Raw genomic sequence first — 17,820 nt, 5'->3', positions numbered from 1 at the left:
AACACCTGGATATGTTTATTTTTTAACCATTCCATTGTAGATTTTGCTTTATGTTTTGGATCATTGTCTTGTTGGAAGACAAATCTCCGTCCCAGTCTCAGGTCTTTTGCAGACTCCATCAGGTTTTCTTCCAGAATGGTCCTGTATTTGGCTCCATCCATCTTCCCATCAATTTTAACCATCTTCCCTGTCCCTGCTGAAGAAAAGCAGGCCCAAACCATGATGCTGCCACCACCATGTTTGACAGTGGGGATGGTGTGTTCAGGGTGATGAGCTGTGTTGCTTTTACGCCAAACATAACGCTTTGCATTGTTGCCAAAAAGTTCAATTTTGGTTTCATCTGACCAGAGCACCTTCTTCCACATGTTTGGTGTGTCTCCCAGGTGGCTTGTGGCAAACTTTAAACGACACTTTTTATGGATATCTTTAAGAAATGGCTTTCTTCTTGCCACTCTTCCATAAAGGCCAGATTTGTGCAATATACGACTGATTGTTGTCCTATGGACAGAGTCTCCCACCTCAGCTGTAGATCTCTGCAGTTCATCCAGAGTGATCATGGGCCTCTTGGCTGCATCTCTGATCAGTCTTCTCCTTGTATGAGCTGAAAGTTTAGAGGGACGGCCAGGTCTGATACTCCTTCCATTTCAATATTATCGCTTGCACAGTGCTCCTTGGGATGTTTAAAGCTTGGGAAATCTTTTTGTATCCAAATCCGGCTTTAAACTTCTTCACAACAGTATCTTGGACCTGCCTGGTGTGTTCCTTGTTCTTCATGATGCTCTCTGCGCTTTTAACGGACCTCTGAGACTATCACAGTGCAGGTGCATTTATACGGAGACTTGATTACACACAGGTGGATTGTATTTATCATCATTAGTCATTTAGGTCAACATTGGATCATTCAGAGATCCTCACTGAACTTCTGGAGAGAGTTTGCTGCACTGAAAGTAAAGGGGCTGAATAATTTTGCACGCCCAATTTTTCAGTTTTTGATTTGTTCAAAAAGTTTGAAATATCCAATAAATGTCGTTCCACTTCATGATTGTGTCCCACTTGTTGTTGATTCTTCACAAAAAAATACAGTTTTATATCTTTATGTTTGAAGCCTGAAATGTGGCAAAAGGTCGCAAAGTTCAAGGGGGCCGAATACTTTCGCAAGGCACTGTATATATCAATGATGTTGCTCTTGCTGCGGTCGATTCCCTGATCCACCTCTACGCAAACGACACCATTCTGTATACCTCCGGCCCATCCTTGGACACTGTGCTATCTAACCTCCAAACGAGCTTCAATGCCATACAACACTCCTTCCGTGGCCTCCAACTGCTCTTAAACGCTAGTAAAACCAAATGCATGCTTTTCAACCGTTCGCTGCCTGCACCCGCACGCCCGACTAGCATCACCACCCTGGATGGTTCCGACCTTGAATATGTGGACATCTATAAGTACCTAGGTGTCTGGCTAGACTGTGAACTCTCCTTCCAGACTCATATCAAACATCTCCAATCTAAAATCAAATCTAGAGTCGGCTTTCTATTCCGCAACAAAGCCTCCTTCACTCACGCCGCCAAACTTACCCTAGTAAAACTGACTATCCTACCGATCCTCGACTTCGGCGATGTCATCTACAAAATAGCTTCCAACACTCTACTCAGCAAACTGGATGCAGTTTATCACAGTGCCATCCGTTTTGTTACTAAAGCACCTTATACCACCCACCACTGCGACCTGTACGCTCTAGTCGGCTTGCCCTCGCTACATATTCGTCGCCAGACCCACTGGCTCCAGGTCATCTACAAGTCCATGCTAGGTAAAGCTCCGCCTTAATTCAGTTCACTGGTCACGATGGCAACACCCACCCGTAGCATGCACTCCAGCAGGTGTATCTCACTGATCATCCCTAAAGCCAACACCTCATTTGGCCGCCTTTCGTACCAGTCTCTGCTGCCTGTGACTGGAACGAATTGCAAAAATCGCTGAAGTTGGAGACTTTTATCTCCCTGACCAACTTCAAACATCTGCTATCTGAGCAGCTAACCGATCGCTGCAGCTGTACATAGTCTATCGGTAAATAGCCCACCCAATTTTACCTACCTCATCCCCATACTGTTTATATTTATTTACTTTTCTGCTCTTTTGCACACCAATATCTTTACCTGTACATGACCATCTGATCATTTATCACTCCAGTGTTAATCTGCAAAATTGTAATTATTCGCCTACCTCCTCATGCCTTTTGCACACAATGTATATAGACTCTTTTTTTCTACTGTGTTATTGACTTGTTAATTGTTTACTCTATGTGTAACTCTGTGTTGTCTGTTCACACTGCTATGCTTTATCTTGGCCAGGTCGCAGTTGCAAATGAGAACTTGTTCTCAACTAGCCTACCTGTTTAAATAAAGGTGAAATAAAAAATCAATCAAAAAATCAAAAAAATCTAAAAAATTGTGCTTGTAGATCAAAGACCATGCTAAAAGGGATTGTTTATGGAAATGTAATTAATTAATTGGTATTTTTTCAACACTGTAGAAATTTGAGGCCACCTAAATGAGAAAAAACATACTGAGAGATAAAATTACATATAGAGCTAGGATTCTTCAGGAATTGCTTAATCCAATTCATCTTTAAAGTGTTATTCAAGAGGGAAAATCAAGAAAATTGAGACCACCCTCTTCACAAGTATTCATAATGACAGATTTTTTTTATATAATGTGTCCTGTTCTTCCATACAAAATAAAAAAGTATCTTGCTTATCTGATTGAGGGCATATCACAGTTTTTAACTGGCAACATACCAGATGCTTTAGATAATGAATGAATCCCATTAAGCACAGTTGGAATCTGAGATGAATAATTTAAGAAGAGGGTGGTGTCATCCGCTAACTGACTATTAATCTCCCTGTCTGCAATATAAATACCCATTAAAACACTTGTCTTGATATGAGAAGTAATAAACTGTGTGGCTAATAGAAATAGATCAGGTGAAATTGGACACCCTTGTCTGTACCCTGAATTAATTCAAACCTTGGAGAGGTACATGCTTTCAATTTGATAGAGATATTATCATATGTATAGAGTTTTAATAATTTTACAAAATACAGTAGCTCTCCAAAGCCACATTTTTTAAGGGCATAACATGTAATGTTCTACTGTATCAAAGGCTTTCTAAAAATCCTAAAATAGTATAAAACTCTCATCAGAGAACACATCTGAGTAATCTATGATCTCTAATATCAGTCTGACATTATTCTAGATTACTAGTCTATTTTTCATAAACTCATATTTTACATTGGAAAATTATACTTTACATGCTTGTATAATTAAGTCACTATTTTACCTCCATAGAGTTTTTAATAAACCCTGACTGGGTCTCCTCTATAATGGCATCCAAAACAGCCCTTAATCGTTTAGCAAGGATAAGTTCTGGCCTGGTTTTGATCTTATCTGTCGGAAAGATATCAGTTTGTCTCTGTGAATGGTTTGTCCTCTGACAAATCAACTGTAAATTTCGGTGTTCCTCAAGGTTCCGTTTTAGGACCATTATTGTTTTCACTATATATTTTACCTCTTGGGGATGTCATTCGAAAAACATAATATTAACTTTCACTGCTATGCGGATGACACACAGCTGTACATTTCAATGAAACATGGTGAAGTCAGAAAAAATTGCCCTCGCTAAAAGTCTGTGTTTCAGACATAAGGAAGTGGATGGCTGCAAATGTTCTACTTTTAAACTCGGACAAAACAGAGATGCTTGTTCTAGGTCCCAAGAAACAAAGAGATCTTCTGTTGAATTTGACAATTAATCTTAATGGTTGTACAGTCGTCTCAAATAAAACTTGAAGGACCTTGGCGTTACTCTGGACCCTGATCTCTCTTTTGACGAACATATCAAGACTGTTTCAAGGACAGCTTTTTTCCCTCTATGTAACATTGCAAAAATCAGAAACTTTATGTCCAAAAATTATGCAGAAAAATTCATCCATGCTTTTGTTACTTCTAGGTTAGACTACTGCAATGCTCTACTTTCCAGCTACCCGGATAAAGCACTAAATAAACTTCAGTTAGTGCTAAATACGGCTGCTAGAATCCTGACTAGAACTAAAAAAAAAGTATCATATTACTCCAGTGCTAGCCTCCCTACACTGGCTTCCTGTTAAGGCAAGGGCTGATTTCAAGGTTTTACTGCTAACCTACAAATAATTACATGGGCTTGCTCCTACCTATCTCTCTGATTTGGTCCTGCCGTACATACCTACACGTACGCTACGGTCACAAGACGCAGGCCTCCTAATTGTCCGTAGAATTTCTAAACAAACAGCTGGAGGCAGGGCTTTCTCCTATAGAGCTCAATTTTTATGGAATGGTCTGCCTACCCATGTGAGAGACATAGACTCGGTCTAAACCTTTAAGTCTTTACTGAGACTCATCTCTTCAGTGGGTCATATGATTGAGTGTAGTCTGGCCCAGGAGTGTGAAGGTGAACGGAAAGGCTCTGGAGCAACGAACCGCCCTTGTTGTTTCTGCCTGGCCGGTTCCCCTCTTTCCACTGGGATTCTCTGCCTCTAACCCTATTACAGGGGCTGAGTCACTGGCTTACTGGTGCTCTTTCATGCCGTCCCTAGGAGGGGTGCGTCACTTGAGTGGGTTGAGTCACTGATGTGATCTTCCTGTCTGGGTTGGCGCCCCCCCTTGGGTTGTGCCGTGGCAGAGATCTTTGTGGGCTATACTCGGCCTTGTCTCAGGATGGTGAGTTGGTGGTTGAAGATATCCCTCTTGTGGTGTGGGCTGTGCTTTGGCAAAGTGGGTGGGGTTATATCCTTCCTGTTTGGCCCTGTCCGGATGGGGTCACAGTGTCTCCTGACCCCTCCTGTCTCGGCCTCCAGTATTTATGCTGCAGCAGTTTATGTGTGGGGGGCTAGGGTCAGTTTGTTATCCTGTCTTATCTGGTGTCCTGTGTGAATTTAAGTATGCTCTCTTTAATTCTCTCTTTCTCTCTCTCGGAGGACCTGAGCCTTAGGACCATGTCTCAGGACTACCTGGCATGAGGACTCCTTGCTGTCCCCAGTCCACCTGGCCGTGCTGCTGCTCCAGTTTCAACTGTTCTGCCTGCGGCTATGAAATCCTGACCTGTTCACCGGATGTGTTACTTGTCCCAGACATGCTGCTTTCAACTCTATAGAGACAGGAGGGGTAGAGATCCTCTTAATGATCGGGTATGAAAAGCCAACTGACATTTACTCCTGAGGTGCTGAATTGCTGCACCCTCGACAACTACTGTGATTATTATTATTTGACCATGCTGGTCATTTATGAACATTTGAACATCTTGGCCATGTTCTGTTATAATCTCCACCCGGCAGAGCCAGAAGAGGACTGGCCACCCCTCATAGCCTGGTTCCTCTCTAGGTTTCTTCCTAGGTTTTGGCCTTTCTAGGGAGTTTTTCCTAGCCACCGTGCTTCTACACCTGCATTTCTTGCTGTTTGTGGTTTGAGGCTGGGTTTCTGTACAGCACTTTGAGATATCAGCTAATGTAAGAAGGGCTATATAAATACATTTGATTTGACAAGCGCTATTAGCTTATAATAGTTATTTAAAAGGCAAATTGGACACTGATTATCAATGAGTAACAAGTATTTTTTAGGTTTAGGAGTTAGAGTGATTAAACCTTGCGTTAGAGTGGGAGGGAGTGCTTCATTGGCTGTACTTCAGAGTTCACTTCCAACAGAAAGAAGGCCAATTCTTTGGAAAAACTTCTGCAGAATTCTGTTGATGGTAGTATTACCATCAACCCCAGGGGATTTGTTCATTTGAAAGTGATCAATAGCCTCTATAATTTCCTCTAAGGAGATGGGATTATCACATAATTCCTGATCAGAAGAATCAAGACACAACATTTCCAAGAGAATCAAAGAACAGAGCTGCAGACTCCTCACACTACCTAGAGGTGTAAAAAATTGGCACAGTAGTTGGCAATTGTCCTACATCATATTATTCACCTTTAACTGTTCAAAATAGTTACTTTTAGAGTGACATTTCTCCAGTCTGAAAAAATAAGCAGAGTTCTGCTTTCCTTCTTGATGAAAAGACCCTCTTCCTTATAACCTTGTAAATTTCACCCAGTTTATTTTGTTCCTTAATTAACTCCGCTTTATCTGTATCTGAAAGACTATTAGGTCTCTGGAAGAGCAAATCTTCGCAAGATCACTGCTATTTTCTCTTAAATATTTAGCCATTACAAACTTTAGAACTTCCCAGTTTGTTCTTTGGAGACTTTCACTCTGGACCTTATTCCAAAAAGTTCTAATGCATCCTATGATATCAAATTAGACTATTTCATTTTTTAATATGGAGCTATTAAGTTTCCATTATAAAGCCTTGCACTGATTATCATTACAGGAAAATATTTGAGCTTGTATGCAAATAGCTCTATGGTCTGTTATAGGCGTGTCAAGAATATGAACAGAAACATCCTTTCGTAAGCCTTCTGAAACCATCCAACTGTCAATACATAAACATCTAGTACATGTTTTGTTACACCAGATATAGGATCTCTCAACCCGAAAACGTCTCATTCCATATATCCACTAGATCCAACTTCTGCATAAATACTCTGAGCGCAGATTCAACATCGACAAATGTAGTTTTGATTCACAGAAAATTCACCAGTTGCAAGTTTAGTAAATGAGTTGCATTCATTCTGAAATGTTGTTGCATGCTTGCAAATCTTATTGAATTTATTCACATATCAACTTACATGTTTGGAAGTGTTGTATTTATTCACACATGTTATGAGTTTGTGTTGTATTTATTCTCAAAAGAAGTTCCATGTTTGCAAATATTTTTTGCAACTATAAACTCCGTATACAGGTGCAACTCATATTTTACATGCTTGTATAATTATTTCACCCTTTTACCTCCATAGAGTTTGGCTAGGTGCCAGCAGAACTGAAGCATGCTGATGGGAATCAACTGAGGTGAAATAATCAGCCCACAATTGATTATGAGTGCAGGTTTTAGATTCACAGTAAACCGACTCAAATTAATCAAGGATGCTTTATTAGTCTAAAGTAACTTACAATCCATCTGGCACAGCATACTTTCTCTTTCTTTTGCAGCCACTTTGTTTGCCTGATCTGAGACAACTTTTTTTTTTTTTTTTTTACACACACAATGATCTGGACAGAGGTCATTAAATAGCAGAAATTATGGAGGACGACACTATCATAAATCATATCCTATTCATAACGCAACCTCACATTTTCTTACAAAACCAAAAATGTGCAGTCAATATGCTAACACTTTTTACAATGACGGAAAAACAGGCAGTAAAAATAGCTATAGCACATGTACAGACAATGGAACACTTAGAAAAACTTGATATGTATGTACTTGCTAATTATAATTAGGAGGTGTATTGTGCAAGTGACACATTACAATGGACAAAAAAAAGCATCAAAACATCGTTGGAATAATCCGATTATAATAATGGGCTCCTGAGTGCCGCAGCGGTCTAAGGCACTGCATCTCAGTGCAAGAGGCATCACCCCAGTCCCCGGATCGATTCCAGGCTGTATTAAATACGGACGTGATTGGGAGTCCTATAGGGTGGTGCACAATTTGCCCAGAGTCGTCCGGGTTTGGCCGGGGAAGACAGTCATTGTAAATAAGAATTTGTTCTTGACTGACTTGCCTAGTTAAATAAAGGTTAAATAAAACATTTAAAATTATATAACTTAAATCAATAATTCTAGATCAAAAAAAGTGTAGGGTACTCAAATGTTACACTCGCCTTAAAAATGTAGTTCATATTCGTGGAATACTCAGACCAAGTACAGTGCATTTGAAAAGTATTCAGAGCCCTTCCCTTTTTCCCACATTGTTACATTACAGCCTTATTCCAAAATTGATTAAATAAAGATACTCATCAATACAGTATCCCATAATGACAAAGCTAAATAAGGTTTTTAGAAATTTTTGCAAATATAAACAACTAAAAACATACCTTATACAATACATAAGTATTCAGACCATTACGGCCTCCCGAGTGGCACAGTGGTCGAAGGCACTGCATCGCAGTGCTAGCTGTGCCACTAGAGATCCAGGTTCGAGTCCAGGCTTTGTCGCTGCCGGCCGCCACCAGGAGACCCATGGGGCGGTGCACAATTGGCCCAGCGTCGTCCGGTTTAGGGGAGGGTTTGGCCGGCAGGAATGTTCTTGTCACATTGACAACTAGCGACTCCTGTGGCGGGCTGGGCGCAATGCACGCTGACACGGTCATCAGGTGCACGGTGTTTCCTCCGACACATTGCTGTGGCTGGCTGCCGGGTTTAACTCGCCATTGTGTCAAGAAGCAGTGCGGCTTGGCTGGGATGTGTTTCAGAGGATGGGCCTTGGTCAGGGAGGAGGGCCTTGGTCAGGGAGGGGGCCTTGGTCAGGGAGGGGACCAAGAACCCAATGGTCACGCTGACAGAGCTCCAGATTTCTTCTGTGGAGATAGAACCATCTCTGCAGCACTCCACCAATCAGGCCTTTATGGTAGTGGCCAGACGGAAGCCACTTCTCAGTAAAAGGCACATGACAGCCCGCTTGGAGTTTGCCAAAAGTCACCTAAAGGAATCTGAGAAAAGATCATTTGGTCTGTTGAAACCAAGATTGAACTCTTTGGCCTGAATGCCAATTCTGGAGGAAACCTGGCACCATCCCTACAGTGAAGCACGGCGGCAGAATTATGCTGTGGGGATGTTTTTCAGTGGCAGGGACTGGGAGACTAGTCAGGATCGAGGGAAAGATGGTCGACCTCTAGTACAGAGAGATCCTTGATGAAAACCTGCTTCAGAGCCCTCAGACTGGGGCAAAGGTTCACCTTCCAACAGGACAACAACCCTAAGCACACAGACAAGACAACGCAGGAGTGGGTTCAGGACCATTCTCCGAGTGTCCTTTAGTGGCTCAGCCAGAGCCCGGACTTTAACCTGATCTTTGGAGAAACCTGAAAATAGCCGTGCAGCAATGCTCACCATCCCAACCGGACAGATCTTGAGAGAGAAGAATTGGAAAAACTCCCCAAATACAGGTGTGCCAAGCTTGTACCATCATTTCCAAGAAGACTCAAGGCTGTAATCGCTGCCAAAGGTGCTTCAACAAGGGTAAAAATGCAAGGGGTCCGAATAATTTCCGAATGCACTGTAGTTCAGTAACCATTTCAACAATAAGCAGTTGCCTGTACGATTGCACATCAATACTACTTTCTTCAAACCTGAATTGTAATTATTGAGCAGGTTGTAAATTATTTAAAGTGATATCACACTGTTAACCTGTAAATATTTAATCAACCTGTAAAACAAGTCATCTCTATACAATTCTAGAATAATCATTAACATGCCCTTCAAAAGTTCATTTAATTATATTTAGTCTAGTTTGCTGCAATTTACAGTATTTCTTCCTTTGCTTTGAATGTGCCTACCACTGCTTAAGCAGATAGTTGTAATATATCATCAGTGCCAACAAAACAAAAGGATATACAGTACCACACAAAAGTTGACACACCGACTAATTCAGGGTTTTTTCTTTATTTGTACTATTTCCTACATTGAAGAGTAATAGTGAAGACATCAAAACTATGAAATAACACATACGGAATCATGTAGTAACCAAAAAAAGTGTTAAACAAATAAAAATATATTTTATATTTGAGATTCTTCAAAGTAGCCACCCTTTGCCTTGACAGATTTGCACACTCTTGAATTCTCTCAACCAGCTACACCTGGAAAGATTATCCAACACTCTTGAAGGAGTTCCCACATATGCTGAGCACTTGTTGGCTGCTTTTCCTTCAGTCTGCGGTCCAACTCATCCCAAACCATCTCATTTGGGTTGAGGTTGGGTGATTGTGGAGGACAAAGCATCCTCACACCATCACACCTCCTCCTCCATGCTTCACGGTGGGACTCATCAGACCAAAGGACAGATTGCCACCAGTCTAATGTACATTGCTTGTGTTTCTTGGCCCAAGCAAGCCTCTTTAAAAAATAAATTGTGTCCTTTAGAGGTGGTGTCTTTGCAGCAATTCGACCATGAAGGTCTGGTTCACGCAGTCGCCTTTGAACAGTTGATGTTAAGGTGTGTATGTTACTTGAACTCTGTAAAGCATTTATTTGTGCTGCAATCTGAGGTGCAGTTAACTCTACATCAAATAAAATTTTATTGGTCACATACACATGGTTAGCAGATGTTTTTGCGAGTGTAGTGAAATGCTTGTGTTTCTAGTTCCGACAGTGCAGTAATATATATAACAAGTAACAATTCCACCACAACTACCTAATACACACAAATCTAAGTAAAGGGATGGAATAAGAATACATATATATATGAGCGATGACCGAGCGGCATAGGCAAGATGCAGTAGATGGTATAAATTACAGTATATACATGAGATGAGTAATGCAAGATATGTAAACATTATTGAAGTGCCATTATTAAAGTGACTAGTGATCCAGTTATTAATGTGGCCAAGGATTTCAAGTCTGTATGTCGGCAGCAGCCTCTCTGTGTTAGTGATGGCTGTTTAACAGTCTGATGGCCCTGAGATAGAAGCTGTTTTTCAGTCTCTCGGTCACAGCTTTGATGCACCTGTACTGACCTCGCCTTCTGGATGATAGCGGGGTGAACAGGCAGTGGCTCGGGTGGTTGTTGTTCTTGATGATCTTTATGGCCTTCCTGTGACATCGGGTGGTGTAGGTGTCAGGGCAGGTAGTTTGCACCCGGTGATGCGTTGGGCAGACCGCACCACTCTCTGGAGACCCCTGCAGTTGTGGGCGGTGCAGTTTCCGTACCAGGCAGTGATACAGCCAGACGGGATGCTCTCAATTGTGCATCTGTAAAAGTTTGTGAGGGTTATAGGTGACAAACCAAATTTCTTTAGCCTCCTGAGGTAGAATAGGTGCTGTCTTCGCCACACTGTGTGTGTTGGTGGACCATTTCAGTTTGTCCGTGATGTGTACTCAAAGGAACGCACCTTCTCCACTGCTGTCTCGTCGATGTGGATAGGGGGGTGCGTCCACTGCTATTTACTGAAGTCTACAAACATTAACTTTGTTTTGTTGACGTTGAGTGAGAGGTTGTTTTACGGACACCACACTCTTTTGAGTGCCCTCACGTCCTCCCTGTAGGCTTTCTTGTTGTTGTTGGCAATCAAACCCACTACTGTTGTGTCGTCTGCAAACTTGATGATTGAGTTGGAAGCGTGCATGGCCACGCAGGCATGGGTGAACAGGGAGTACAGGAGGGGGCTGAGCACGCACCCTTGTGGGGCCCCAGTGTTGAGGAACAGCAAAGTGCAGATGTTGTTTCCTCCCTTCACCACCTGGGGGCGGCCCGTCAGGTAGTCCAGGACCCAATTGCACAGGGCAGGGTTGAGACCCAGGGCCTCAAGCTTAACAATGAGCTTGGAGGGTACTATGTTGTTGAATGCTGAGCTGTAGTCAATGAACAACATTCTTACATAGGTATTCCTCTAGTCCAGATGGGATAGGGCAGTGTGATGGCAATTGCATCATCTGTGGACCTATTGGGGCAGTAAGCAAATTAAAGTGGGTCCTGGGTGGCAGGTAAGGTGGAGGTGATATGATGCTTGACTCGTCTCTCAAAGCACTTCATGATGACAGAAGTGAGTGCTACGGGGAGATAGTAATTTAGTTGTTTTACCTTAGCCTTCTTGGGTACAGGAACAATGGTGGCCATCTTGAAGCATGTGGGGACAGGAGACGGGGATAGGGAGAGATTGAATATGTCCGTAAACACACCAGCCAGTTGGTCTGCACCATGCTCTGAGGACACGGCTAGGGATGCCATCTGGGCCGGCAGCCTTGCGAGGGTTAACACGTTTAAATGTCTTATATCGGCCACCGAGAAGGAGGGCCCGCAGTCCTTGGTAGCGGGCTGCATCGTTGGCTTTATTATCCTCAAAGCAGGTAAAAGTGTTTAGTTTGTCTGAAAGCAAGACGTAGGTGTCCGTGACGTGGCAGGTTTTCATTTTGTAGTCCGTGATTGTCTGTAGACCCTGCCACACACGTCTCACGTATGAGCCGTTGAATTGCAACTCCACTTTGTCCCTATGACAACATTTTGCTTGTTTGATTGCCTTGCAGAGGGAATAACTACACTGTTTGTATTCGGCCATATTCCCAGTCATCTTTCTATGGTTAAATGCGGTGGTTTGCGGCGCGAATGGCACCATCTATCCACGGTTTCTGATTAAGGTAAGTTTTAATAGTCACAGTGGGTACAACATCTCCAATGCACTTCCTTATAAACTCACTCACCGAATCAGCGTATAAATCAATATTATTCTCCGAGGCTGCCCAGAACATGTCCCAGTCGGTGTGATCAAAACAATCTTGAAGCATGGATTCCAATTGGTCAGACCAGCGTTGAATAGTTCTAGTCACGGGTACATCCTGTTTGAGTTTCTGCCTATAGGACGGGAGGAGAAAAATTGAGTTATGGTCAGATTTGCCAAAGGGGGGGTGGGGGAGGGCCTTGTATACATCGTGGAAGTTGGAGAAGCAGTGATCCAGTGTATTGACGGCAAAAAGTGCTACAATCAATATGCTAATAGTATTTAGGTAGCCTTGTTCTCAAATTTGCTTTGTTATCCCCAGCTACAATAAATGCCTGCCTCAGGATATGGTTTCCAGTTTGCATAGAGTCCAGTGAAGTTCCTTGAGGGCCGTCGTGATATCGGCTTGAGCGGTGATATACACAGCTGTGACAATAACGGACAAGAATTCTGTTGGGAGATAATATGGTCGGCATTTGATTGTGAGGAATTCTAGGTTAGGTGAACAAAAGGACTTGAGTTCCTGTATGTTGTTACGATTATACTATGAGTCATTAATCATGAAGCATACACCCCTGCCCTTCTTCAAAGAGATGTTTATTTCTGTTGCCGCGACTCCTAAAGAATCCCGGTGGCTGTACCGACTCCGACAACATATCCCAAGAGAGCCATGTTTCCGTGAAACAGACCGTTACAATCCCTGATGTCTCTCTGGAAAGCAACCCTTGCCAAATTTCATCTTCCTTGTTATCTAGAGACTGGACATTGGCGAGTAATATAATCGGAAGCGTGGGTGGTGTGCAAGCCTCCAAAGTCTGACCAGGAGTCTGCTCCGTCTACCTCTTCTGCGGAGACGTTGCTTTGGGTCGGCCTCTGGAATGAGATCCAACGCCCTGGGTTGCAGTGCAAACAAAGGATCCGCTTCGAGAAAGTCATATTCCTGGACGTAATGTTGGTAAGTTGCCGTCGCTCTGATATCCTCTATTTCTTTCCGGCTGTATGTAATAACACTAAAGATTTTCTGGCCTAACAACGTAAAAAAAAAAAAACGTACTAAAAAAACCTGAAATACTGTATTGTTTCCTAAGGACTAGAGGTGAGATGACCCTATGTCGGCGCCATCTTGATAGCGCTAATGAACTTATCCTCTTCAACAGAGGTAGCTCTGGGTCTTCCTTTCCTGTGGCAGTCCTCATGAGAGCCAGTTTCATGATAACACCTAATGGTTTTTGAAACTGCACTTGAAGAAACTTTCAAAGTTCTTGACATTTTCCAGATTGACTGACCTTTATGTCTTAAAGTAATGGACTGTCATTCCTCTTTTCTTATTTGATCTGTTCTTGCCATAATATGGACTTGGTCTTTTACCAAATAAGGCCATCTTTTGTATACCACCCCTACCATGTCACAACACAACTGGTTGGCTCAAACGCATTAAGGGAAAAAATTCCACAAATTAACTTTTAACAAGGCACACCTGTTAATTAAAATGCATTCCAGGTGACTACCTCATGAAGCTGGTTGAGAGAATTGCAAGAGTGTGCAAAGCTGTCATCAAGGCAAAGGGTGGCTACTTTGAAGAATCAAATATAATTTGATTTTTAACACTTTGGCTTACTACATGATTCCATATGTTATTTCATAATTTTGATGTCTTCACTATTATTCTACATATATTAGATGTATTCTATTATGTAGAAAAAAGTACAAATAAAGAAAAACCCTTGAATAAGTAGGTGTGTCCAAACATTTGACTGGTACTGTACATGCAAATAATAATACTAGAGTTGACCTGAGCTTCAAGTAAAAATAATTGCATAAAAATTGTCTAATGAGGAAGTTGAAAATGCACTCTAAAATCTCTTCGTTATCAGATTGAATCTTACTATAGCCAGATGCTCTATGCTTCCTTTCTTGGCAGTGTAGGGTGAAGAGTGGGCATACCACATGTTCGATTGACATGTGCCATTGCAGAAATGTTCAATGTGTCAGGACATACTTTTTCCTTTTTGCCAACACACTGTTCATGTGTTTCCTGGGTTGCATTGGTCTGTTTAGGGTAGGAAGAAATTGATCCTCTGTGGTATGGATTTGCAGCCTTGGGCAGAGAACAGCCTCTCCTCCTTGGGTGTATATAGCATGGCCTTCGCCACTTCGTCCAGCGTTCCCTCGTCTGGCTCCAGACCCCACGCTGCATAGGCATCACGGGCACAGAGCTTGACATGACGGTACTCCAGAGGTAGGAAGGGCACAAAGAAGTCAATAAGGTGACCTGACATCAGTTCACTCTGTGCAAAGCCTCCTGGAAAGCAGACAAACTGGTAAATCCACAATTCGAGAAAGGTATTTTACATCAAAACATGTTATGTAATTCAAAATGTTTTTATCTATTTCTAATTAGTATTCTGTATTTTGCAAACTATTTGTTTTTGTGTTAACAGTGTAGTAGCGTTTATGAGAAAAACATCTTCAATCTTGCTCTGTGAAAACGTATTTACAGTGCATTTGGAAAGTGTTCCGGACTTGAACCCGATCAAACATTTCTGGAGACCTGAATATAGCTGTGCAGCGACTCTCCCCATCCAACCTGACAGAGAAGAATGGGAGAAACTCCCCAAATACAGTTGTGCCAGCCAAGATTGTGGCTTAATACCCAAGAGGCTTTAATTGCTGCCAAAGGTGATTCAACAAAGTACTGATTAAAGGGTCTGAATACTTGTAAATGTGATGTTTACTTTATTTATTTAATAAATTTGCAAAAATGTATAAAAAACTGTTTTTGCTTTGTCTTTATGTAGATTGACAAGGGAAAATAAACCATTTTAATCCATTTTAGAATAAGGCTGTAATGTAACAAATGTGGAAAAAGTAAAGGGGTCTAAATACTTTCCAAATGCACTATACCTAAAACTTGAGAATGAGTGTGTGATTGTAAAGCCACTGTTGGTACCTTGAGAATCCATAGCTTCAGCACGTAGCCGGTGTTCCAAGTCCTCCATCCCAATGTCCTCTCTGTTTTGCCCTGAGTGCCAGAAGTCCAAGGCCACATCGTTGACAGTGGTCCCACCTATATTACTACAAATAATTATTACAACATATCTTGATTAGGGTCAGTTGGGTTTCCTTACATGAGTTAGTGGAAGAGGCCTCTCAATAATTTAAAAGGTATATATGGCTAACCTGAGGAATAAGAAGACAGCCCTCCTATAGCTGACCCCATCCACATTGTCATAATGGTCCATATAGGGCTTGATAGCATCTATAAGGCCGGGGTGCAGTTTCTCAGCCTCATCAAAGATGAAAAGTGTCTGTGGGCAACGCAGCACCATGTCCCGGATAGCTTCTCTGAGCTGGCCCTGGAAAGAGAGCGCTATATGGTGAGTACAAAAATATCACCTCTCACTCGTTCCCATTTAAGACAGGTGTGCAATATATTCACGAGATTAAAATATGCACAGGCATTCCATGTATTATTCTACATTCTTATCCACAAAAAATGGCACTCAATAATTTGCTAAGTTTGGACATACTATTGTATATTTGTTTAATTCCTACTTTGGTCAAGATCGAGTTGTGTAATTGAATCAATTGCATCACTATCATTTTGAAATATTATGCAATTTAACATTTGAGTTTATAATTGGTTGGAAGGGTGCCTAGCTGGTGTGAGTTCCAATAACTTTTATTTAGGTGGTGACCTGGAAAATGTCAAAGATAACATTTTATTTTTAAACGAAATATTTAGGTAGTTCTACTCCATGAATGTTGACAATGCATGGCAATAAAACAGGGACTCAAAAGATTTATTATATAATCTATTAACCCATATTCACAACATAGTTCTGTTCTGCACATGTTCCTGGCAGAGAGGAGTCATGCATGTACCAACAGCTAGGCTCACCTTGTACGTGTCCACTAGTCTGGCATGGGGGAAATGGAATGGGGCGATGAACAGACGCACACACTCGCTCTTCACCCCGTCCCGGTACAAGTTGTCAGCTACAATCCGGGTCACAAAGTTCTTGCCCGTGCCGGAGCAGCCATGGAAGGAGAGGGTCAATGGCTTATTGGATTCAGGGTTACTGATGAAGCCCTGCACAGCCTTCAGAACCACTGATTGGGCAAGGTGCTGCCCATGAAGCTTTAGCTGTAGATCACTAGCCAGACCTGGAACAAAACATCAAAATGAGCACTGCACAAAAAATGACATAGCTGGTGGAACATGCATTAATATAAATATTGTCTCAATATGACTTAATCTTACCTGTAATATTATTTGTTATCCGACAATCCCCTGATTCACAGCACTGTCCCAGGCTGCAATACCACTGTGACAGCAAACTGATATAGTCTTGAGGGAATGCTGCCCATAGGTCCCTAGTAGGTACTAAAATGGCCACACAAATGTACAGTGTACACGTGTAATGCAGAGTTAGACATAGCTGTTGCAATCATTTAAACAACACTATCATTTCTGCTCAAGGCAAGTTTTCAAGGAAAATGCTAACGCTTTTACATATCCTCACCGGATAATACATTAAATAAGACATTCCCTCTATGTTTGAATGAACTAGCTAATCATCGTTGCTTACGATCTCTGCATTGTAATAAAAAATTGTTTTGTCCTGTGTAAAAACGAATTTATGCCTTACAAATAATTCCTATGGACAGTCAGTGACAAGAACAAGCTCCAGTGCGTCTGTTTCCCAGACTGTTGGAATTACGGCCTCAAATTTGGATATTTATACAGAAAACATAGTTTTTTTAAACTTGTAGAAAATAAACACCATACCTTGCTGAGTCGCATCATCTTGATTCTGTTGACACTCCCCTTCCCATATATTACAATAAATATAATTGAAATAATACGTAGATACATTAGAAATACTGTCAAATTGAAATAAATCTGCCTTTGCAGAAACAGCCCAAAATATGGGCAATAGTGGGTAGAAGAACATCAGTGACGCCGTAAATGTGCGATTATAAGAGAGTGGTCGTTAATGATGGCATTCTTCAAACCTTTGTCCATTCAAACCTGTCATACTATGGAGCGAAATATCTGCCAAAAGATGGAATGTACGTATCGTTAGAAAATCCATATCTAAATTGTTAGGATAGTAAGAAAAGCAATGCGTAAACGTTACATTTAATCTGTGAACATGCAAAACACCATGTTACGATTACGGACTAACATTTTAGGCTTCAACAAATCTGGTTGTGTTGCAATAATTATGTACTATAATACCTTTCACAGTTGGAGATTTCATCTCACCCCCCCCAAAAAACGTACACCAAACGGCCTGTAAGGAGTGCTACACGAACAAACATAACACAGTATAGAAAAAACGGAAGTCAGGGAAACCGGAAAGAGGTATCCTGTACGTTTTCAAGTTAAAAGTTTCCCTTCTATATTGCTCCTTAGTTAAGTTTACTTCACAATTGTGAGATATTACTGCACTGTTGGAGCTAGGAACATA

At 41.6% G+C, this 17,820-nt stretch overlaps 1 protein-coding gene across 1 annotated transcript; it reads right to left on the bottom strand.

Moving 5' to 3' along the window:
• Positions 1–12,244: 12,244 nt before the first annotated feature.
• On the bottom strand, positions 12,245–17,668 carry LOC109902625 (torsin-1A-like). The gene is made up of 7 exons (XM_020499138.2): positions 17,589–17,668; positions 17,136–17,402; positions 16,608–16,730; positions 16,245–16,510; positions 15,524–15,699; positions 15,294–15,418; positions 12,245–14,645 (listed from the first exon to the last, which is right to left on the bottom strand). Exons 2-7 carry the CDS (start codon positions 17,299–17,301, stop codon positions 14,398–14,400), a joined length of 1,104 nt encoding a protein of 367 aa, XP_020354727.1. The 5' UTR covers positions 17,302–17,402; positions 17,589–17,668; the 3' UTR covers positions 12,245–14,397.
• Positions 17,669–17,820: the final 152 nt, after the last annotated feature.

This window comes from Oncorhynchus kisutch, linkage group LG13 (assembly GCF_002021735.2).
Source record: "Oncorhynchus kisutch isolate 150728-3 linkage group LG13, Okis_V2, whole genome shotgun sequence".
NCBI classification, from domain to species: domain Eukaryota; kingdom Metazoa; phylum Chordata; class Actinopteri; order Salmoniformes; family Salmonidae; genus Oncorhynchus; species Oncorhynchus kisutch.
This window is presented reverse-complemented; position numbering and strand designations above follow the sequence as displayed.